This window comes from Schistocerca nitens, chromosome 4 (assembly GCF_023898315.1).
Source record: "Schistocerca nitens isolate TAMUIC-IGC-003100 chromosome 4, iqSchNite1.1, whole genome shotgun sequence".
Taxonomy (NCBI): Eukaryota; Metazoa; Arthropoda; class Insecta; order Orthoptera; family Acrididae; genus Schistocerca; species Schistocerca nitens.
The window spans coordinates 360,926,331-360,950,650 of NC_064617.1; the positions used below are offsets into that span (position 1 = coordinate 360,926,331).

The 24,320-nt window shown below is 38.5% G+C and overlaps 1 protein-coding gene across 1 annotated transcript in view; it reads right to left on the minus strand.

Moving 5' to 3' along the window:
* LOC126251917 (aminopeptidase N-like) overlaps positions 1 to 24,320 on the minus strand; it is a 196,821-nt gene that overhangs the window by 35,874 nt on the left and 136,627 nt on the right. Inside the window, exon 15 of the mRNA XM_049952649.1 lies at positions 10,004 to 10,159. Within this exon, the coding sequence (XP_049808606.1) occupies positions 10,004 to 10,159 (156 nt within the window). The remainder of the gene's footprint in view (positions 1 to 10,003; positions 10,160 to 24,320) is intronic.

Consider the following 24,320-nt stretch of genomic DNA (forward strand, 5'->3'; position numbering starts at 1 on the left):
ATACAGCATAGTGCTGTCTACCTTTGTCACTACTTGCCACAATGGCTACCAACTATATAGATGTGAACTGCCAACTCTCCTGCTTCCCATTCCTTTAGTTAGGCCCAAATACTAGACTGGCAGTCACCTTATAACTTCTGCTCCTCCCCCTGCCCCCCCTCCCTTGTACTCCAGTGCGAGCTCTCAAGTACCCCATTATTGAGAATAAATTCCAAGTTTGTCTAGGTAACACTTTTATTTCATAATAGCCCTTTTTATGCTCACAACTCAACTTATTTTGAATCCTATATATTACTTACAGGGCAGCAGGAGTATTTTGATGACTCACTAGATATGTTGTCAACTCCAGTAGCGTTTTTACACTTCAGAGATTTAATGACCCTTTGAATTTCCGGTATCATGACTGTTGTTACCTGGATCTGTTGTACTGTGGTAGGTATACTAGCTTACAGAAAATTCGTAGCTTGATTTGTGGAGTCTTGTGATCCTATTTCTTCTGTTACTGTTAAAAAAATGTCGTTTTCATTCTATAAGAAATTTTGATGCCCTTAGTAATCTAAGATATGTAACATGATTTAAAAGGTTTTTTTCTTGCTGACTTTTTAGGGAATGTTTCTTCAGACAGATATGTAGCCTCACTGACAAATATGTTAAAATTGGAGTTGACATTGGCAGCAGCATATTCAGAAGACCATTCCTCAAGCTGTATTGATGATTAAAGTTTTCCATGCTGTGTCAGTTTATAATCCTCATACCTTTCCACATAAAATTTACTTTTGATCTGATGGAATTACATTTTCCTTGACACATATATGTCTCAGCTTCATGTCATTAGCAAAAATGTACTTTTCCCTGTACTTTTGCTTTATGATGAATAACTGTCCATCATGATCAGAGGGGTCATTTATAACACTTGACAGTAAAATCATTATGTGTATCCTTATCTTAAATATATTATCTATTAAATTACTGGACATGCTCACCAGATGAAGAAAGAGAGGGCAAGACAGGAGATGTCAAATGGAAAATGGCAGCTGAAGCAGAAACTTGTATATTTACCATGGATGTACAAATGTTATAGTCAATTCAGTGTAAGGAGATGCCTGATAGTCACTTTTGGCTGTGCATGGCTGCCTCATATGTCTGCCTCAACCAATCACATAACATGAATTTGTAAATGTCTCTATGGCAATGCCTCAGTGTTTACAAAGCACCATAGAAGGCTACTGTATTGTCTAGAATCATCTGCACTTCACAGTTGAAAGCTGACAACAGTGCTGCCAGTCACCAGGGATCATCTTACGCTGACTTAACTATAGTATCTGCAGCCCAGGCCAGCACTTGTTATGTTAAACAGAAGCTAGCATGTCACACTTTCACAGTCGTATGTGTTATTTGGCATGGAGGGTGAGGAGGATCAGACACAAATGTTTTTGCCACTTTCATTACAGACTCCTAGACACAGAAATAAAAGACAGTGATATTTGAAGCTATCTGAGTGTTGTTATTTCTTATTGCTAGGGTGGCGCTCAAGCAGGGTCATGTGATGTCATATGATGTCAAGTGGTGATCAGTGCTGTGTTGTCAGTAGTCAGTCTGAAGCTTGTTGAGAATACAGTTCTGCAGAATGGTTTTTTCAATTGAACAAAGAATGTTCCTTGTGGAAATTTGTTTTGGATGTAAATCATTTAAAAGGTTAAGTGAAAGATTCACAATAAAATTTCCAGAGACAGCGGCTCCTGCAAAAAATGTTGTACAGAAATTGTTAACTAAATTTAGAGTAACAGTTTCAGTCTCTATCACCAAACAACTGTGCAAAGGAAGTTTGTTTGCCAGAAAATATTGAACATGTTAACAAGACCATTGTAAGAAGTCTATGAAAATCAACTAGACATCTGTCCTCAAAACTCAACACAAAATGTATGTCTTTCCAGAATATTTTGAAGCTGTTGTGTATGTGAGCATACAAGTAAGAGTGATGCAAGCATTAAAACCTACGGATTACTCAAAACAACAACACTATTGCTAATGGTTACTTGGGCATGTCACTGATGGTTATCTCGATTGAAATTTCTACTTCACCTTGGACGAAGCATATTTTCACCTTAGTGGGTACCTGAACTCTCAAAATACATGCTTTTGTCAACAGACAATCTCAGGGGAAATTTTAGGTGCCTCTGTGTAGGTATTTGGTGTGCAGTTTCAGGCCAATGGATTATAGGTCCCACTTTTTTTAAGAACACCATGAACCCTCAAGTATATTTAATGGAATTCTTGCAACCATTCATAGTGCAGTAAATGGAAGAAGAATGAGAATATGCAATTTTTTTTAGTTTTATTTTTATTTTTTTATTTTTTATTTTATTATCAAGATGGTGCTAGGATGCATCCTTGACAGTTTTCAGTGTCACATATCCATGAAGCATTTGGAGGAGCTTATGACCTCTTACATCACCCATCTGTGTACCTACAATTCCCACAGCTTATGACCTCTCAGATCACCCAATCTGGCTACAACTAATTTTTATTTGTGGGGTACTTTAAAGGGTAAAGTCTACAGTAACAACCCGTACACAATTGATGAGTTGAAAACAAACATTCACAATGCATTTGAGGAAATCACACTAAATGAATTGACAAAACTTTCCAGAAAGGTGTTGAGATGTGCTGAGTTGTGTATCAAAGCTTATGGTGAACCTTTTCACCACCACCTGTGAACTATTGACCTAGTGATAGTTCAGTATGTTGTTTTTCATAATAACAATATACTACTCTGTATTCTGTATTTACAGTAAACAAGTGAATTGTCTGTATGTTGTTTATAAGACATGGGCCCTCTTTTATTTGAGCCACTCTGTATTTGCTTAAAGGACACATCTTAACGGAATGTGATAGTGGGCATACCACGGTCAATCTCAGAAAGAGAAAAGTGCTCTATTCCCTGGCTACTTATGCTGATGTGACAAAGGAAGCAAGATGTGGCAAACAGGCCCAGTACAAAGAACAAGTATGTATCTCAAAAACTTTTTAAGGACTTCTCTGAAGTTCTGTACAATAAATCAGTTCATCCTGGGAATAAAGTAGGCAATCCATGTGTATGGTATAATCCATCTTTGAATATTGAATATAAACTGGAGTCTGAAGAGAATTGGAAATGGTTTCCAAGATATCTCATTACAGTTATCAGGAATATCAAAAAATCTGTACACAGACCAGTTGCAGTTTCTCTGCAAAGGTATCATGACTTAAAGTCTCTAATATCAGTTTTTCCAAGAAATTATCATCCTTTTTATGAAGATCTCCTTTGCAAATAATGTGGAACAAACTGTGGGAAAAAGGCAAAAGAACTTTTCCAAAACTTTTATTTTTGTATGAAAATGCTTTCAATTCAAATTAAATTTGTTTTATGTTTTTGTACACTCAATTCTGTTAGTAAGATTAAAAACCATTTGACTGCAAAAACTTGTAACTTGTTATATAATAAGAATATTTTGTTGCAAAATCTTGTATCTTACTAAATGAGGTTATAAATAACATAAAATATATGCAGCAGATACTGTTACTTTAGTTTATGATTCAATATCTCTTTACATTAGCATGATTTGTTTAAATGAAAAATTGTATGTAGAAAGTTTTTAGTGTTCTGTAAAATGAATATTTTTGAGATACAAGGTTTTGCTGTTTATCATGAAACCAATCTAGAGACAAAATCCAGAAAACATGATTCCACAGAGGAAAAATAAAAATAAATATAAGCAACAATATTATTAAAAGGATAGATTGCTACTCACTGTATAGATGACCTGTTGAGTTGCAGAATGACACAACAGAAAGACTGTTAACAAGTTATAGCTTAGAATGTGACTGTCATCTGAGTAGCGATCTGGAGTGGAGTGAGGAAGCAGGAGGGATAGTAGGCTATGGATGGGGGAGAGAAGTTAGTGCTCTGTGGTGGAGTGTGCAGGGACTGGACGATTGCAGGGGAAAGTTGCCAGGTGAAGTGTCAGGAGGTTGTGGGGATGAAAGGGAAGGGAGGGGGGAGGGAAGGAGAGGAGCAGTGAAGCAGAAAGGATTGGTGTGTCCATTGTCAGAAAGCAAAGCACAATGAGGGTGATTAGACATGAACTGGGAGGAAGTGACAGTACAGAGAGGGCAGAAACTGTATAGCAAAGCATATGGGACGGTGGGTTACCATAGGTTGAGGGTGAGATGATCTCAGGAGCAGAGGCTTTGTTGCAAGGATAACTCCCACATTCATAGTTCATAAATTCTGGTGGTGGAGGGGAGAATCAAAATGGCCCTGGTTGTGGAGCAGCCACAGAAATCAAGCATGTTAGCATGTTGTGCCGAAGGGTGATCCACTTTGCTCTTGGCCATTGTTTGATGGTAGCCATTCATCCTGGTGGAAATCTGGCTGGCAGTCATATCAACATAAAAGTCTTTGCAACAATTGCACCAGAAAACCCAGTCCTACATCCTGTTCCTTAAATGCTGCCTAAACCATGGAACAACCTCTCTCCCCTCCTTCCACAAAGCCTAACCATAAAAATTCCTTTCTCTGGATTCCACCCCTCCATACACAATGATGTTCACATTTCAGATTATGTTAGTCCTGTCCCTCACAAACCTGGTACTACAAAATGCATCTCCATTGTACAGGCATCCCAAGACCACCCCTGCTACTTCTGCAAGATATTACTACTGTGAAATCCCTAGTACATACATCACATCTCTGAAATTAAATCCCTTGCATCCCAGCACCTGGAAGAGCATTCTGTAAGTTATCCAACCTGCTGACGTCCTACTGCTGCCTTGAAGCACCACTATCCAATGCCTATCCTAAGCACAGTGTTCCTTCACATCTGTTCCTCATAGCACCCAGCGTGCTTCAACTTCCCACATGCCCCAAAACTCTCTACCAATACTCCACTAAATCTAGAGCTAAAACAATACCAGAATCTTGAGCTCCAAAGAAGTGTCAGTCTTATCCAAAGGCCTCACCTTCAGCCTTCCAACCAAATTTAATCATGTTGGACTTGTCGGAGATCTACTCTGATTTTCCTGATGCCTGCAATGGAAACATTTCTTTGCCCGCAGTCCCTACAACCAAAGCCAACGCATTGCCAACACTGAATCCTTCCTCTTTCAGTTTGTATCACCATTCAACCATGATCCTCCCCGCTGCCTCCCATCTAACCAGCCCTGGTCACCTCCCGGGAATTCCTTACCTTCAATGCATTCTCACCATCCTTCACCAAGTCCCTTCCTAGGAACACCAACCTTTATGTAGAAGAAAGGTCATCCATACGCATCCTCAAAACAGATGATGATCTAATTATCCTACCTGCATGCAAAGGTTCGACCACTGTCATTATGAATTGCAGAGACTACATGGTAGGCCTCTGCCAATTGTCTGACTTCTCCACTTATAAACTCTGCCAAAGTGATCCCATCCCAGAAGTCAGACATAACCTCCACTCTCTGCTTACAGGCCGAAGTTCTTTCCAGAACCTCTCCCCTGAATACATTTCCCACTGCATCACTAAGATACCCCATACACCCACCTTCTAGATGCTCTCCAAAATCAACAAGCCCAACAATTTTGGATGCCCCAATGTAGCTGGTTATTGTGCTCTTGCTGAAAGAATTTTGGCCCTCATTGACCAACACCTGAAACCAATTGCCCAAAATGTAGCCTCTCACATCAAAGATACTGATGACTTCTTTCACTGACTTTCCACCATCCCCACCTCTTTACCTCCTGCATCTCTGCCCACTACTGCTGGTTCCACTTCCCTATAAATCAACATCGCTAATGCCTGTGGTCTTGCCACTACTGAACACTACCTCTCCCAACTCCTTCCAGATTCCAGAGCCATTACCTCATTCCTAATACACCTTACTAATTATATTAGAGATGCTGATTTTGCAGAAAGGCACTACAAAAAGACTGTTAGAAAGTAGACAACATACACACATGCACACACTCATGCAAATGCACATGTGTGTGTGAGTTGGATTTGCATGAGTGTGAGATTATGTTGTCTGCTTTTGACAAAAGCCTTGTTGGCAGAAAGCTAACTTTCCAACCTCTTTTTGTTATGCCTTTCTGCGACTCAGCATCTCTGCTATATGGTGAGTAGCAACTATCCTTTTCATTATATTGTTACATTTCATCCTGGATTTTCCATTGTTTGATTTTACTAATTGTATCCTAACATACAAGTACTACTACTTTGGAGGGAAGGTACAATCACGGGCACCCACATGGCATCCTCCTATGCCAACCTGTTTATGGGTCACCTGGAAGAAACCTTCCTAGCCTCCCAAAAGCCCAAACCCTTGGCATTGTTCAGGTCCATTGATGATGTCTTGATGATATGGACTCAAGGCCAAGACAACCTTTTCTCGTTCTTTCACAATCTCAAGACCTCTCTTTTCTACCCCACCTGGTCCTCTTTAACTGAGTGTGCCACCTTCCTGGACATTGACTCCTCCTCTCTTATAGCTCCATCCACACCTCTGTCCGTATTAAACTGACCAACCACCAAGTAGCTGCATTTTGACAGCTGCCATCCCTTCCACACCAAAATATCCCTCCCATACAACCTGGCTAACCGGAGATGTCATATCTGCAGTGATGAGCACTTCCTTGTCCTGTATGTGGAAGGTCTCACAAAGGCCTTCGTAGAAGGCACTACCCTCAGACCTAGCCTGCAAACAAAATTTCCATGCTACAATGGAGTGCACCCTTTGTCACCCAGTACCATTCCAGACTGGAACAGTTGAATCATTTTCTTTGTCAGGGCTTTGATTATCTATTGTCATGCCTTGAAATGAAGGACATCTGAGGCCCTTTCCACCCCTCCTAAAGTGGTGTTCTGTCACCCACACAACCTTCATAACATCCTAGGCCATCCTGTGCCACTCCCAGTCCTAACACCTTGCCACAGGATCATATTCCTGTGGAAGATCCAGGTGCAAAGCCTCACTAACAGTGCTTTTTCTGGTCAAGTCAACATGCCATTATTGCTGGTGTGTCCAACTTCCTCTCTTGCTACGGCTGAATTTACACAAAATTCTCATGTGGTGTCACTGACATTTTGCTGCCCAGTCCTTCTCTTGGCCAGTTTTTGCAAAACTCCATGTCATTTCAAGCATGTGTTTCAAGTTTTCCTCTCTACTTACATTATTCTACAAATTAGTGCATTTTCAAATTTTAATGGACTTGTAGGTCACCCTGTATATTTTTCATGTAGATAAACTGGGGCTAGTCCCCACTAGCTCATGTGTCACTCACCTTTAGAAAACTTCAGTTCACCAAAATGTTGGTCACATGGTGAAATGTTAGAACAGTAGTGCATATGCTGTAATTGAAACATCGAGAATTACCCTCAAACAGCATTATCCATTTCCTTGGCAACTCCCTGCCCTCTTCTCTTGTACATTTTGGAAATGGGGAGTAAACTGCTCAAGTTGAAAAACATTTAAATATTCACATTACAGCTAATATGTTTCTTTTATAAATACAATGTGATTATAATTAAAGCTAAACTTTCAAAATGCTATAGATAACACCATTGGTCAGAATCATCTCAAATTGCAATGGAATATTATTGGAGATGGGGGAAAATGTATGGCAGAAGAAAAAATAATAGTGTAAAAATTGATCAATAGATGGCACTGCATATGTCAGAATACATAAATGAAAATGCCTGTCATGTGCACGAACTGCTGAAGTTGGTATGAATACACCAGGTACACAACTTTTCCTCCTTTTGCACCTATGACATTCACCATGACTGTCTCAATGTAGGATCATACTTTGCTTGTAAAGCTGTATTACAAGAATGATGACTGTGCACATGTCGCTCTGCAGGAGTTCTGGACACTGAAGGGTTTGAAAAAAGGTGTTAGTCAAATGACTGCTGTAGGTCTGGAGAAAATGATTCAGAAATTATAAAAGACAGGTTCTTTTGGTGTGCAACCTGGTAGAGGGAGGAAATGAATTGATTTGACATCAGTGGAAGCAGTGGTCACAGCAATGCAGGAGGAGACGAGTGGTGGTGTGCAAATGTGTAGTGCATGGACAATTGCCTGAACATTGGACATACCCGTGAGCATGGTGCATAAAATCCTAAGAAACTTCCTTATTTGGTATCCATTCAAAATTACCCATGTGCATGAGTTGCTTCCTGTTGATCTGCCAGCAAGAGAGACCTTTGCTTTAGAATTTCTTGCCAGCATGGAAGTGGACAATGCCTGTGGAAGATTTTGTGGACAGGCAAAGTCCACTTCCATCCAACAGGATATGTCAATTCACAGAATTGTTGAATATGGGCAACAGAAAATCCACACGCAAATCAACCACTGCCACTTCATCCCAAAAAGGTCACTGTGTGGTGCGAGTTTACAGCATCATTTATCATAGGGCCATATTTTTTTCAAAGAGACAGATGCTTCTGGTCCTGTTACCTGTACCATCACCGGTAAGTGCTATGGGTCTCATCTGCACAACCATGTCATTCCAGCTCTTCGAAAGCCTGGATCTGTGGATGGGATCATTTTTATGCAAGATGGCGCACCTCCGCTCATTGCAAATCCAGTTAAGCAGGAGCTGAAGCGCCATTTCAGAAAGCTAGAATTATCAGCTGCCATTTCCCTACAGCCTGGTCTTCCCAATCACCTGATCTTAATCTGTGTGACTTCTGGCTGTGGTGCTATCTGAAAGATGTTGTGTTCAGTGTTCCGTTTGCTAACTTAGCTGCACTGAAGGCACACATTCCACAACACATTCTGAACATGACCACATAAACATTTCGATCAGTTGTGGAACATGCTGTTTCTTGGTTTCAACTTGTTGCAGAAAATGGTGGACAGCATATTGAACAGGTTTTGTGCCAGTCACATGGGTATTAATAATCCAATTTGATTTTGATTGATGCTTTTTATGTGGTTTTTGGCCTCAGGACAATTAAAAACCAATGTGAGTGTGCCTTTTTATGCAGTTTTTGGCCTCAGGACAATTAAAACATGATTTTTTGCATCCTATGTGATATGACCTTGCCATGGTGGAGCGGCTTACGTAACTAACAGTATCACACCAGTACACTCATGCACTCAGTGTAGTACAGTTTATTTAACATTAAATGTATACCTTAGTCATTGTTGTATGTTTCATTTGTCATTTGTAGTTGACCACTATTAAATTATGATGCTTACAGCACCATCTATTGATGTATTTTGTAACTATTTATTTTTCTTCTGCTATACGTTTTCCCTCTTCTCCGATCATATTCCATTGCAATTTGACATCATTCAGACAAGTGGTGTTATTTCTACAGTGGTTTGAAAGTTAAACTTTAACTATAATCACCCTGTGTATCATACCTAATAGGTTTTTATTTAGGAGACTATTGTTGAAAAAATAGTCATTATTCTTCAAATACAAAAAAAGGTCTAACTTTGGTTAGCTCATATTTATGATGATCTAAAGAGAGACTCACATCATTTTTGTAGAGAACTTGAATGGACATGAGATGAAATTGTGCCTCTGTATGTATCAGCAAGTCCTAAATGAGTAGATGACCAAGCACATTTTTTTACAGCTTCGCAACTGTCTAAGTATATACAGAAATTAAAGTTGTTGTAAGAAATTTTCATTAAGGCTTTTCAGCGACTCATTCTTTCTATGAAAATGGACAGTGTAGGTTCTAAATCATTTATGGCATTAACAGTTTACTTCTTGCCATTCTACATACGAAACACTTCTACTGACACACAAGAAAAAAACTGAATCAAAGAAGAAAAGTATATGGCCTTTTCCCTTAATTATTATTTTCCATATTGGTATTGGCTATTGTATAAATAAGAGCAGTTGGGCATGCTCTGTTATACATATGAGAGAAGTAATGCAGGTTTCTATGTACTGGACAAGAGCCAATAATGAAAACAGACAGGAGCTCTTGTTAGATGAAGTAACATGAATACAGACTTCACTCACCGGGAAAGCAGAACCTTTGGGTTGTCAACCAGGAATTCAATTGCAGAGGCAACAGATTCTCCACGATGCTTTCTTAGTGCTGCCTCCAATAGTATAGGTAGGTGTTTCTGATGGATGCCATCCTGAGTGCCAGCCGCAGTCATCTGCAGCAGGTGTCTGCAATGAAACTTTGGTCAGTGTCAGAACAGAAGCCAACCTTTACTCTACAGCTTTTATATTTTCAGTTTACCATCATATTGAGAGAAGAGGAATATGTATACAGATCAGAATTCCTGCAGTAGCTTAAGTGGACAGTCTTTGCTTGAGTTTCTTTCTTCCTTCCCAGTGCCCTTTATCAAGCCAAAACCAGGTTGGCACAGGTATGGCAATACTTCAGTTTCATGGAAAACCAGCTATATCCATCTATAGGCTATGCACTCCCAAAGCTATACTTGTGGGTCTTTTGAATTTATTGGAATGAATTATGTTAAAATCTGCTGGCCAGTTACAAGACTATTAATGTATATGTCACACTGAATGAGTCTATAAAAATTGCCATACATATAAGTGCTGATCTATTGTTTCAGACTTTTCAGCCCTGTTCACATTATCAAATAGCAGTAGTAATTAAATGCTAAACAAGTGACTCTTGATTTTATAATTCAAAGATCATGCATCTCCACCTCAGCTGGTACATTGATATCAGTTCTGTATAAGTGTGCCACCAACTACTAAATGATCTTTCAAGTTATGCATAGCCTAGCTTCCTTACTTCATTATCTATGTTTACCAGTGTTCTAAAGTAATCTAGATTTGGTACCAGACAAAAATCCCTCCTCCCCCAAGAAATTGCTATGGAGTGTTGTGAATAATTATTTATACACTGAATATTTACCAAAATTTATAATGATATCCAATTTATTCATAAACTTGTTAACTTGGTCAATAAATTTCAGTTTTAAAATACTTATTGCCACATAGTTGTGGAAGCATAAATTGGCAGAACTATTTCTGAAGAGATTATCTCTCATGCATGGCACAGAAACTAGGATTTTTGCAGTATTTATTTATTTATCCATCTTCAAATGTTTGTGTGAATCTGATGTTGTCACAAGTAATATAAAAAGAAAGCTTGTTGGATTGAAAGTTAGCCAAATAGCATGTTTATGTTTGTCAGTGCTAATCCAGTCATTTTGGTAGGAAAGAAACATCCATTATGAGTTGATGTGTGAATTGGTCTCCTGGTGAAATATCATAGCAGTTAGTTAGTTGGTTATTTGCATTTTGCACAGGTCATAATTGTGATCTCTTGCTATGTTGTGGAATGAGTCAGTTTTAGAAACATAGTACACTTTCTCAGCATTAAATATGAGAAAACTTTGATCTCTCACATGATTTCTTCTTACGTTATGGATTTTTTTTACATGAAAACAGTGACTTATTCTTAACTGTGTTCAGATTCTTTCTCTCTCTTTCTCTCTCTCTCTCTCTCTCTTTTAAACACATACACACAGTACTACTACACATTAAGAAATTCTTCTTTAGAATAGAAGAAGTTGTCAAGCAGATTGATTTCTGTTTGTGGTTGGGTTTAATAATTTCATCTATTAAATATTAAATTCCTTACATCAATGGGTAGGTGTTCAAATATTTTTATAGCTAAGTACCCCAATTACTTTACCTGCAACACTAAGACTGAGTGATGGATAGTGTAAATCATTTTTCCTTCTAGTATTATATTTGCAAATGAATCTTACTGTTGTTTTCAAACTGTGATTGTTTGTTGAAAACATACTTCATAAGGGGGTAAATATCCTGTGAGGCTGTTGTCAGTTACCCAATTGACCAAAGAGCTGTATGTCTACAAGAGGTTGTAGAAGTGACATTGCATATTTTCCTTACTACACACCTATGTTCAGTACATAGCCATTACACCAGTGGAGAGTTGCCACAGAATATGGTGCCAAATACATTACTGAGTGAAAATAGGAAACTTAGTCCACTTTTTGATATTGTTAGCTCCAAACTCTGATGATATCCATAATGCACAAGTTGCAGAATTTAGACATTTAAGACCTTGCAATATATGACTTCCAGTTAAGGTTCTTATCAATATTGACACTTAACAATTAAAAATAGTCAATTTTATTTATTTATTCTCTCACATGCATTATTTCTAATCGTGTGGTCAGGCCTTGTGCAGCGTTGAATTTTATGTGCTGGTATTGTGTATTATTTAATTTCAGTGACTGCCCATTTGCAGAGAACCAGTCATTGATTTTCAATAAAATATATTTTACATTTTCAAGTGTTGAAGCTACACCATTAAGCCTGATTATAATGTTTGCAAAGATAAATGTTTCAGCTTTTTGGGCATATGATGGAAGATCATTAACATAAAATAAGAACTAGAGTGGGCCACTATTGATCCCCATGATACACAAGTAGTGATTATTCTCTACTCTGAAGATGCTGTTTCATTGTGTACATTCCTGGAGTTTCTTAATACTACTCTCTGCACCCATAAAGACAGACGTTATGTAAACCAGTTACCAGCAAGATCTTTGATGCTGTGATCTTCGAGTTTCTCCAGGAGAACAGTGGGTGTTGCACAATAAAATACTTTTAACAAGTCACAGAAAATACCAATTGAAAAGCCACAAGGAAGTCCCTGAATGCCATACAAATATGCAAAACAAGATACTGCTTTGAAAGTGCTGTAGAGAATGGTAGAGGAAAGCTATATTAGCAGCAAAAAGGCAATAAATGACTGAGACTTCAGAAAGGGGAGCAAGACAACAAAATCAATTTGGAAAGTTATTAATAATGCTATAAACACACATGATACAGCTAGTAATAAATTCACCATAAAACACAGAAATGAACTTGTTGATGACCTGCTTCTAATGGCCAATATATATAATGGTCATTATTTTAATGTAGCTCAAAGGCTGATCATAAGCAAATATGATCTAAGCACAAAGGTAGAAATTCTAATAAGTGAAATAACAATGCATCTACATCCACTAACATTGAAAGGAGTACAAATAGCTATCAGTAAATTAAAGAATAAAATGACCAGCAAATCTGATGATATAGTGACTCCCACATGCAGACTGCTTACTTCTGTGTAGTTAATTTATATGTGGAAATAAATGTTTTCACGAGTTAACTGCATATAATTAGTACTGCCGGACATGATCATGCATTGCAGTACTTCCGTGCCAGCTTTCACATTCCACACCAAATCAAAATTACGACTGTTATTCCTCAATGACATACTCAAGAGGATGTCATTATCAGGAGAAAGAAAACTAGCGTTCTATGGATCGGAGCGTGGAATGTCAGATCCCTTAATCGGGCAGGTAGGTTAGAAAATTTAAAAAGGGAAATGGATAGGTTGAAGTTAGATATAGTGGGAATTAGTGAAGTTCGGTGGCAGGAGGAACAAGACTTCTGGTCAGGTGACTACAGGGTTATAAACACAAAATCAAATAGGGTTAATGCAGGAGTAGGTTTAATAATGAATAGCAAAATAGGAATACGGGTAAGCTACTACAAACAGCATAGTGAACGCATTATTGTGGCCAAGATAGATACGAAGCCCACACCTACTACAGTATTACAAATTTATATGCCAACAAGCTCTGCAGATGACGAAGAAATTGAAGAAATGTATGATGAAATAAAAGAAATTATTCAGATTGTGAAGGGAGACGAAAATTTAATAGTCATGGGTGACTGGAATTCGAGTGTAGGAAAAGGGAGAGAAGGAAACATAGTAGGTGAATATGGATTGTGGCTAAGAAATGAAAGAGGAAGCCGCCTGGTAGAATTTTGCACAGAGCACAACATAATCATAGCTAACACTTGGTTTAAGAATCATGAAAGAAGGTTGTATACATGGAAGAACCCTGGAGATACTAAAAGGTATCAGAGAGATTATATAATGGTAAGACAGAGATTTAGGAACCAGGTTTTAAATTGTAAGACATTTCCAGGGGCAGATGTGGACTCTGACCACAATCTATTGGTTATGACCTGTAGATTAAAACTGAAGAAACTGCAAAAAGGTGGGAATTTAAGGAGATGGGACCTGGATAAACTGAAAGAACCAGAGGTTGTACAGAGTTTCAGGGAGAGCATAAGGGAACAATTGACAGGAATAGGGGAAAGAACTACAGTAGAAGAAGAATGGGTAGCTTTGAGGGATGAAGTAGCGAAGGCAGCAGAGGATCAAGTAGGTAAAAAGACAAGGGCTAGTAGAAATCCTTGGGTAACAGAAGAAATATTGAATTTAATTGATGAAAGGAGAAAATATAAAAATGCAGTAAATGAAACAGGCAAAAAGGAATACAAACGTCTCAAAAATGCGACAGGAAGTGCAAAATGGCTAAGCAGGGATGGCTAGAGGACAAATGTAAGGATGTAGAGGCCTATCTCACTAGGGGTAAGATAGATACTGCCTACAGGAAAATTAAAGAGACCTTTGGAGATAAGAGAACCACTTGCATGAATATCAAGAGCTCAGATGGAAACCCAGTTCTAAGCAAAGAAGGGAAAGCAGAAAGGTGGAAGGAGTATATAGAGGGTCTATCCAAGGGCGATGTACTTGAGGACAATATTATGGAAATGGAAGAGGATGTAGATGAAGATGAAATGGGAGATATGATACTGCGTGAAGAGTTTGACAGAGCACTGAAAGACCTGAGTCGAAACAAGGCCCCCGGAGTAGACAACATTCCATTGGAACTACTGACGGCCTTGGGAGAGCCAGTCCTGACAAAACTCTACCATCTGGTGAGCAAGATGTATGAAACAGGCAAAACACCCTCAGACTTCAAGAAGAATATAATAATTCCAATCCCAAAGAAAGCAGGTGTTGACAGATGTGAAAATTACTGAACTATCAGTTTAATAAGTCACAGCTGCAAAATACGAACACGAATTCTTTACAGGCGAATGGAAAAACTAGTAGAAGCCAACCTCGGGGATGATCAGTTTGGATTCCATAGAAACACTGGAACACGTGAGGCAATACTGACCTTACGACTTATCTTAGAAGAAAGATTAAGGAAAGGCAAACCTACGTTTCTAGCATTTTTAGACTTAGAGAAAGCTTTTGACAATGTTGACTGGAATACTCTCTTTCAAATTCTAAAGGTGGCAGGGGTAAAATACAGGGAGCGAAAGGCTATTTACAATTTGTACAGAAACCAGATGGCAGTTATAAGGGTCGAGGGACATGAAAGGGGACATGAAAGGGAAGCAGTGGTTGGGAAGGGAGTAAGACAGGGTTGTAGCCTCTCCCCGATGTTGTTCAATCTGTATATTGAGCAAGCAGTAAAGGAAACAAAAGAAAAATTTGGAGTAGGTATTAAAATTCATGGAGAAGAAGTAAAAACTTTGAGGTTCGCCGATGACATTGTAATTCTGTCAGAGACAGCAAAGGACTTGGAAGAGCAGTTGAATGGAATGGACAGTGTCTTGAAAGGAGGATATAAGATGAACATCAAAAAAAGCAAAACAAGGATAATGGAATGTAGTCTAATTAAGTCGGGTGATGCTGAGGGAATTAGATTAGGAAATGAGACACTTAAAGTAGTAAAGGAGTTTTGCTATTTGGGGAGCAAAATAACTGATAATGGTCGAAGTAGAGAGGATATAAAATGTAGACTGGCAATGGCAAGGAAAGCGTTTCTGAAGAAGAGAAATTTGTTAACATCGAGTATAGATTTAAGTGTCAGGAAGTCATTTCTGAAAGTATTTGTATGGAGTGTAGCCATGTATGGAAGTGAAACATGGACGATAAATAGTTTGGACAAGAAGAGAATAGAAGCTTTCGAAATGTAGTGCTACAGAAGAATGCTGAAGATTAGATGGGTAGATCACATAACTAATGAGGAAGTATTGAATAGGATTGGGGAGAAGAGAAGTTTGTGGCACAACTTGACCAGAAGAAGGGATCGGTTGGTGGGACATGTTCTGAGGCATCAAGGGATCACCAATTTAGTACTGGAGGCCAGCGTGGAGGGTAAAAATCGTAGAGGGAGACCAAGAGATGAATACACTAAGCAGATTCAGAAGGATGTAGGTTGCAGTAGGTACTGGGAGATGAAAAAGCTTGCACAGGATAGAGTAGCATGGAGAGCTGCATCAAACCAGTCTCAGGACTGAAGACCACAACAACAACAACAACATTCCTGCACCTGCCACATCAGTTTTCCATTCAGCACAAAGATGAATTCCTCACCAGTACCTATCAAGCTAGCCTCAAGTAATGGAGTTATCAGCAGGGTTGTGACCGAACCACTGCCTCTTTGGCACTGTAACCTCTTGCTTTGGCTTGCACAATTAGAGAGCTAATTCATCTTAGCACAGATTATGGAAGATGAAATGAAATATAGTTAAGTGGTAGCTGTATTAATGGTAGACCTTGCCACAGAAGTTCAAGACTTCTGGCTATGCCTCCAGAGACTGAATGATATGCTGCCATAAAGAATGCATTAATTATGCAGCTGTCCCAGTCTGAAGGCAGAAAAGCTTTTACAAACAAAGGAATCAGACAACAGAACTCTGTCCCAACTGTTTCGTTGCCTGCATACTTCTGCAAGTAATACTGTCAGTGACAATATATTATGCAATGTATGGATTTTATGACTACCAGCGGATGCACAGAAGATTTTAATGGTATGTCCCGGATATTTGAATGCATCATCACAAACAACTGATCAAATTGTGGAAAGATATCAGGTGACAAGTGTTGTGATGTTGGCTACTGCACATGAAAACACAATGTTAGTGACTTGGTTGTTACTAGAGTATTGGCTAGCTGAGCTTACAGTACATGTGGCAGCACTATAAAAAGCACACAAAAGGCAATGCACACATCGATGATCAAGTAGCTGAAGTCATTTGTCAGTGACACACAACATACGTACATATTACTACAGAAAATTTGTTGAAGATGCATGGAAGTGTATGCCACTATGTAAAGTGAATTGTGATGCTGATACAGGAGCAGTTATAATGATGTCTACCAGCAACACACAAAGTTTGTTAATTACAGATCGCTACACATAAGTGCAGTAACTGACAGATACCGGAGAAGAAATATTAGTGTATCCTGCAACCAGATTATGACATCACAGCCACATGGGTTCTTGCATGTATGCTGTAAATGATACAAAGATTACAACATATGGACATGTCACTTTACTACCCAACCTCAGACTGCATTGTATCTTCGAGTGGCAGTTTAGTATGGCTGATGTGTCACACCCAATACTTGGAGCAAACTTCCTGGCATTCTACAGTCTGTACTGGACCTATGTTGGCAGTGATTAAGCAACACAACAACAAATACGACTGCACAAGGTAAGGTGAACTGTACTGTTACTACAAGTCAGAGTGGTTGCTGAAGACATTAAATATACACGACTACTAAAAAATTTCCCAGAGATCACAAGGCAGTCAGTAATATCAGCACATATCAAATACTTGGTGGTTCATTGTATCCTCACTACCACAGGCCCACCAACTTATGCATGCCCTTGATGTTTAGCACAGGATAAATTACAATGTGGTACCAAAAAAGAAGAACAGTTGTCATCCCTCCAGTGATTGCTGGCAACTAATGCAAGAACCATTCTGGACAGATATCCCATGCTGCGTACAGAGGATTTCTTTGCTGGGGTACAAGGTAAAACGATATTTTCAATAATTCATTTGGTCAAAGTATGCTATCAGATTCTGGTTACTCCTGAAGACATTCCCAAGACAGCTGTCAACATGCTGTTTAGTTCATTTGAGTTCACATGAATGGCATTAGGGCTCTATAATGTATCACAGACTTTTTAGTGATTCATGGATGAGATAACACATGACCTAGAATTTTATTATGCTATATAAACAATAGGCTCATTTTGTCTGCATTTGATGAAGTTGTTTGAACACTTGCACTCACGAGGACTAATAGTGAACCCATCAAAAAGTATTTTTGGCATTAAAGAAGTCCAGTTTCTTGGCTATGCAGTGAATGCACATGGCATCTGGCTACTGAAAGACAAGGTGGAAACCATACATTTGTAATCATGACTAGTTACAATCTGGCAGTTGTGACATTATCTTGGTGTAATAAATTTCTGCCATCAGCTTGTGTCACATCATGCATTAATAGTAGCACCTTTGAATGTACTCTGGAAGGGTGCATTTAGGACAAATGATAGACTTCAATGGATGTGTGAGGCATACTCCACTTTCAATGCAATCAAAACAGCAATAGTGGATGCAGTTGTACTAGTGTACCCTGTAGCAAACATGCCATTAGCATTAGTGGTCGATGCTTCTGCTAACACATTTGGAGCAGGCAGTAAACCAGAGTTGGCAACCACTTTCTTTTTTTAACCAAAAGCTGTCAGCTGCACAACAGAGTGGGTGATATGTGATTGTGAGCTGTACACAACTTATGCTGTAGTAAAAAAATTCAAGCATTCTTTGGAAGGCCACAATTCCAGTAACTTTGTAGACTACATGTCATTAATTTATGCCTTCAGAGTGAAGCCAAGTAAGGCATCACCAAGACAACTAAGTCATATTAATTACATTGGCAGTTTGCAACCAACATCATATATGTGCAAGGCAAAGTTAACATATGTGCTGACGCACTCTCTCAGATTGAGGTGATGGACATAATTGAGCATTCATCACCACACATTAAGGCCATAGCTGCAGCTACTGATTTTAGTGCCATGGCATGGACACAAGATGACGATGGGGAGCTGCATATATTGCTTGTGCAACAATCAGGTTTCCAACTACAAAAAGTGGCAATACTACTAGTATTGTGAACAGCCCTCAAGTGTGACTTCCAAGCCACAGTGCAGAGTTGGTGTATGGCCAATCATTACATCTGCCTGGAGAGTTCACCCATGATATGGAAGATGAAACCGTCACATCATCATACTTTGCTACCAAGTTTCAATCCCACATACATCAGTTTTGTCCAGTACATCCACGGGTACACAACAGATACTGCACTTTTGACTTTGCAGATTTAGCCAACAGTTCACATGTGGAATTATGAAATGATGTGGTACACAAGCCACTGCAACCGCCATATGAAGAGCCATATGCAATAATTAGTTGAAGTGACAACAATTTCAAAATCAGCATCTATACCATACCTACCATGGATGTACCTGACTGCATCAAACTGGCATTTCAAGATTCACAGCGAACAGAGAAAGATCTTTTGTTGAGAAACATGAAGGAGGGAGAGGCAACAACTAAGGATTCCCTCACATGACAAACTACAGAGGAACTGTGATGAACATTGGATGCTGCCACACAGGAATCATCAGCAGGTGCTACCACCCCACAGCTAGAAGAACACACTGATCCCAAGGAGAAGTTCCCAGGTTACAAGTAAGGTATGATGATGTGATGTCAAATTTAATGAAATGTATTGCTGGTACTGGGAGGGGAAATTGTGTAGTGACTCCCACCACATACATTCTGCGGTACATTGATGTAGACTGTACAAGAGTTCCATGGCTCCATGCTGCATTGTGTTTATTCTTTGTTTCTAATTATATAGTTATTCCTTGTTTTGTCTTGTTGACACTGAATGTCATCCAAACTTCATACGTCTGTGTAATGTGGAAATAAATCTTTTCATGAGTTAACCACAGTGGTGTCCCTGAAAAAATTACTAAATATCGTGCCGGTAAAGTTGTCTCTGAACTTGCTGAGAAAATCATTGCCTCATTTCCATTGGATTGTTTACAAGTAGACTTAAGCTGTGAAAACTAATAGCAGTTTATAAAAGTGATGAAAAGTTTGACGATAAAAACTTCAGACCACTGTCACTGTCACCTGTATATTAACAAATAATTGAAAGAACAATGTATGATAAATTGCTAGACTTCCTAAACAAAAGCAAAGGTCTTTGAAATGCACAAAATGATTTCAGAGAAGACAAATCTAAGCAAACAACTCTCTTCAATTTCCTAAAAGTCATTTACAAAAGTTTTGAGGATAATGAACAAATCTATAAATTTTTTTGAACTTTTTAAAAACTTTTGACCTTATAAGTCATGATCTACTACCATTAAAACCATTTTGGTGTTTCCTATTATTTATCTGATAGGGCAGAAAGAGCATAAATTTTTCAGGAAGGTAAAGTGTACAATCCTGAATATAAAAAGTCAATTATGGGGTGCTCCAGCGTTCAGTATGGGCCCCATTGATGTTCGGTTTTTTTAATTGACTATCTACCACAACAGATTTCAACAGCAGATACTGTATTATTTGCTGATGATTTGAGCCACTTTATGAAAAGAAAGAATGATTATGAGCTGCAGCAGGAACAAAACAGTAGAAGTAGTAGAAAAATGGTTTAAAGATAACTGTTAATGATAAGAAAACTGTACAGATGAACTTCAACTACATCAGAAATAAAACTAAAACCAATGTAAATTTTACAATGGAGAATTGCCATATTCAGCAAAAGAATCATAAAAAATTTTCAAGTTATGGGCTGATGTATATCCAACATGGGAAAACTTGTATAAATGCTTAACAAAAGGTTATGCAAATTCTGACACAAACTAAGAATGCTCAAATATTGTTGCAATGCTGAAACAGTGTTAAATGTTTATTATGCCCATGTTCATGGTCTACTGAGGTATGGTATACTATTCTGGGAAAAATACCATTACTGCACAGCAGTCTTTCGAACTTTAAATGAAAGCAGTAAGATTAGCAAAAAGTGTTGCTTGCAGACAACCATGTCGATGTATTTTAAGAATTAAAAACCTGACCCTGTTAGTAATATTTATATTTGAAAGTACCTGTTTCATTAAGAGTTATCAGCAGTTTTCAACTCTGAACAGTGAGACAAATAAGCATTAAACAAGGATGATTTTCATAGGGATGTACACACAATGTCAGTATATCAGGGCTGTGGATTATAAAAAGCAAAAGTTCTCTACAAAGCACTACTAAGTAAAATCCAAAGAACAACAAACTTAAATAATTTAAAAGAAAACTGAAAGATCCACTAATAATTAATAGCTTGTAGAACGTTATTGAATATTTAGGAGAAAGCATGGATCACATTCTACTACAAGAAGAACAGCAGAAATGATGCACAAGACTACCATCCTGTTTCAGTGACATCCAGTTATCATAGAATCTTAGAACTTATTCTGTGCTCAAACATAATGAGGTGCTGGGGTTAGACAGAAATGGGGAAATACCACAAGAAATGCATGCTTGAACGTAATGCAGATGCTATCCAAGCTTGCAGGTTTTTCTGTTGTTTTTGACCACGAGCAATGACCTCAGCATGTTGCAAGTGTCAGTCACTGTCAGAACAGTGTTCTGTGTTCTTGTAAGTGCATTATACTGGAGCTAAGTGAATTTGAACATGTGTAAATTGTTGGTGCTTGTATGGTTGATGATTAGTAACCAAGAGAGCCAAAGTGTTTGGTGTTTCAAGAGGCACTGTATTGAAGATTTATACTGCATACAGGAAAAGCACAGTAACGTCATCCACTAATTGAGAATGCAGATGAAAGTGTGTGTTGAGTGACCATGACAGACAGTCATTGAAGGAGACTGAGACAAAAAGTAAGAAGACTATAGCTGTAAGAGTCACTGCAGAACTGAATGTTACACTTGCAAATCCTGCCAGCATCAAAACAACATGCAGGGAGCTCCATAACTAGGAACTGCAGGATGAACAAAAATTCCAAAACCATTAATCATTTATGCAAATGCATTTAACTGGAAAAAGTGGTGTCAGAGCTATAAAACCTGGCCTATGGAGCAATGGAAGAGTGTCATTTGGTTGGATGAGTCTTGTTTCATTCTGTTTTCAACTTCTTGCTGAATTGATGTCACAAGAGTGAAACATGGCAGGGGTTTGGTGATGATTTGGGTAGCCAATCATGGTATTCCATGGACCCCATGGTTACTCTGCAAGGTCTCATTTCTGCCAAAAATTATGTGCCTATTTTGACTGATCTGGTCCATTGTCTGGTACAATGTATTCTTCCTCAATAGTGCTGCTGTGTTCCAGGACAACAGGTCTCCTATTCTTACAGCTCGCAATGTCCATGACTGGTTTTGTGAGTATGAGGACGAATTCTCACATCTATTTTGCCACCACAGTCACCAGATCTCGAAATGATTAAACATTTGTGGTCTACTTTGGAGAGAAGGGTGCAGGCTCACTACCCATCTTCATCATCATTACCTTAATGAGCTACTATTATGCAGGAATAGAGGTATAAGTTGCCCTTGACAACTGCACAGCACCTGCAATTATCCATACTAACAAGGGGAGGCTACGACATTGGGATCACAGATTTACTTCAAACTTTGTACACCTTTAGTAGGCCGTTAAAACAACATACTGTACGAATAGTAAGATGCACTACTCTGGCAATTCCGAGAAAATTACAAGAGAAGTTTCACATATCTATTATTTGGGTTATGTACTGTGCATTGGTGCTGGATGTTAGAGTTCATGGTGGTCAAGTCGTTAGCCTTCGAGCTTTGTAAGACAAACATGTATGGGGCAGCACTTTGACTCCTATTCAAACCTTCATTTTTGTAGTACAAGGGTAAATTCTATGATATTCAAAAAATTTGCACCTACACTATTTGTTCTTGCAGCTTTACCAACGTCTCACCTCTATGCAGTTAACTGCCAAATGGGGCCTGCCTTTGTCTCTGCAACACTAAGCATCGAGGTGCACAATAGTTCTGGTACCTTACCAGATTGCATCTACAAATGATTTTGCAAATCATGACAGGCATACACTTTCAGGAAAACTCTATGTATTTCTTCCTTTACTTATCAGTATTTATAAATATGTTTGTTCTAATAATTGAACTTAATTAAAAATAGTATGTATCAAATGACAAGAAATTCACTAAAACTTCATGCAAATACACATTTTTTTATTATTAAATTATCTCTCAGATGTCAAATAAATTAAATAATATGACCAGTGATGAAACAAATATATATATTAAACATTAGGTCTGAGCATGAGTCAAACTATCACCTCATATACATTTATCTTACGAGCACTAAACACTTGACCACCATCAACTCTAGTGTTGATCACCTGCGCACAGATACATCACTTACATAATAGATGTGTAAAACTTCTCTTGCAATTTTCTCTGAATTTCCAGAGTAGTGCACATTACTACTGGCAAGTTACGCTTTTTTAATGGCCTACTAAAGGTGTACAAAGTTTGAATAAATCTGTGATCAAGACATCGTGGCCTCCTCTTGCAAGATAACTGGAAGCTCTTTTGAATGCCAACAGTTTTCCTATTCTATAATAGATATGGTAATGTGTAATGTTTTGATGTTCCCATATTTTTGTCCACCCACTGTATCTCAAACAGAATGACATCATCAACACCAACCAACATGGATTCCAAAACCATCAGTAATCTGAAACCAAATTTATGCTTTCCACACATGACATCCTGAAAGCTATAGATCAAGCCAGTAAGGTAAATGCATTATTTCTTGACTTCTGAAAAGCTTTTGATACAGTAATGCTCCAGTGCCTGTTAATGAAAGTATGAACATTCAGGATATCAAACAACATTTGTGTCAGGATCAAGAATCCTGGTAGGAAGAATACAGCTTGTTATCTTGGTTGGAGACTCATTGACAGATGAAGGAGTAAATTCAATCATGTCCCAAGGAAGTGTGCTGGGGCCCTTGTTGTTATTGCTGTATATTAATGGCCGATCATTGACAGATGAAGGAGTAAATTCAATCATGTCCCAAGGAAGTGTGCTGGGGCCCTTGTTGTTAATGCTGTATATTAATGGCCGAGCAGACAATATTAATAGTGAACTCAGACTTTTTGCAGATGATGTAGTTATCTATAAAGGAAGTACTGTCAGAATGCAGCTGTACAAATATTCAATTAGATCTTGATAAGATTTGAAAGTGGCTTGAAGACTGGCAACTTACTTTAAACATTAAGATACAAAAAACAGCACATTTCACAAAACATGAAAACAAAAGTTTTCTATGACTACAGTATTATTGAGTCACAGATGGAACCAGTCATCAGCCAGCCAGTGTTGCCCAGTGGTTCTAGGCGCTTCAGTCTGGAACCGCACGACCCACGACCGCTATGGTCACAGGTTCGAAACCTGCCTCGGGCATGGATGTGTTTGGTGTCCTTAGGTTAGTTAGGTTTAAATAGTTCTAAGTTCTAGGGGACTGATGACCTCAGATGTTGAGTCCCATAGTGCTCAGAGCCATTTGAATCAATTTTGAACCAGTCATCTC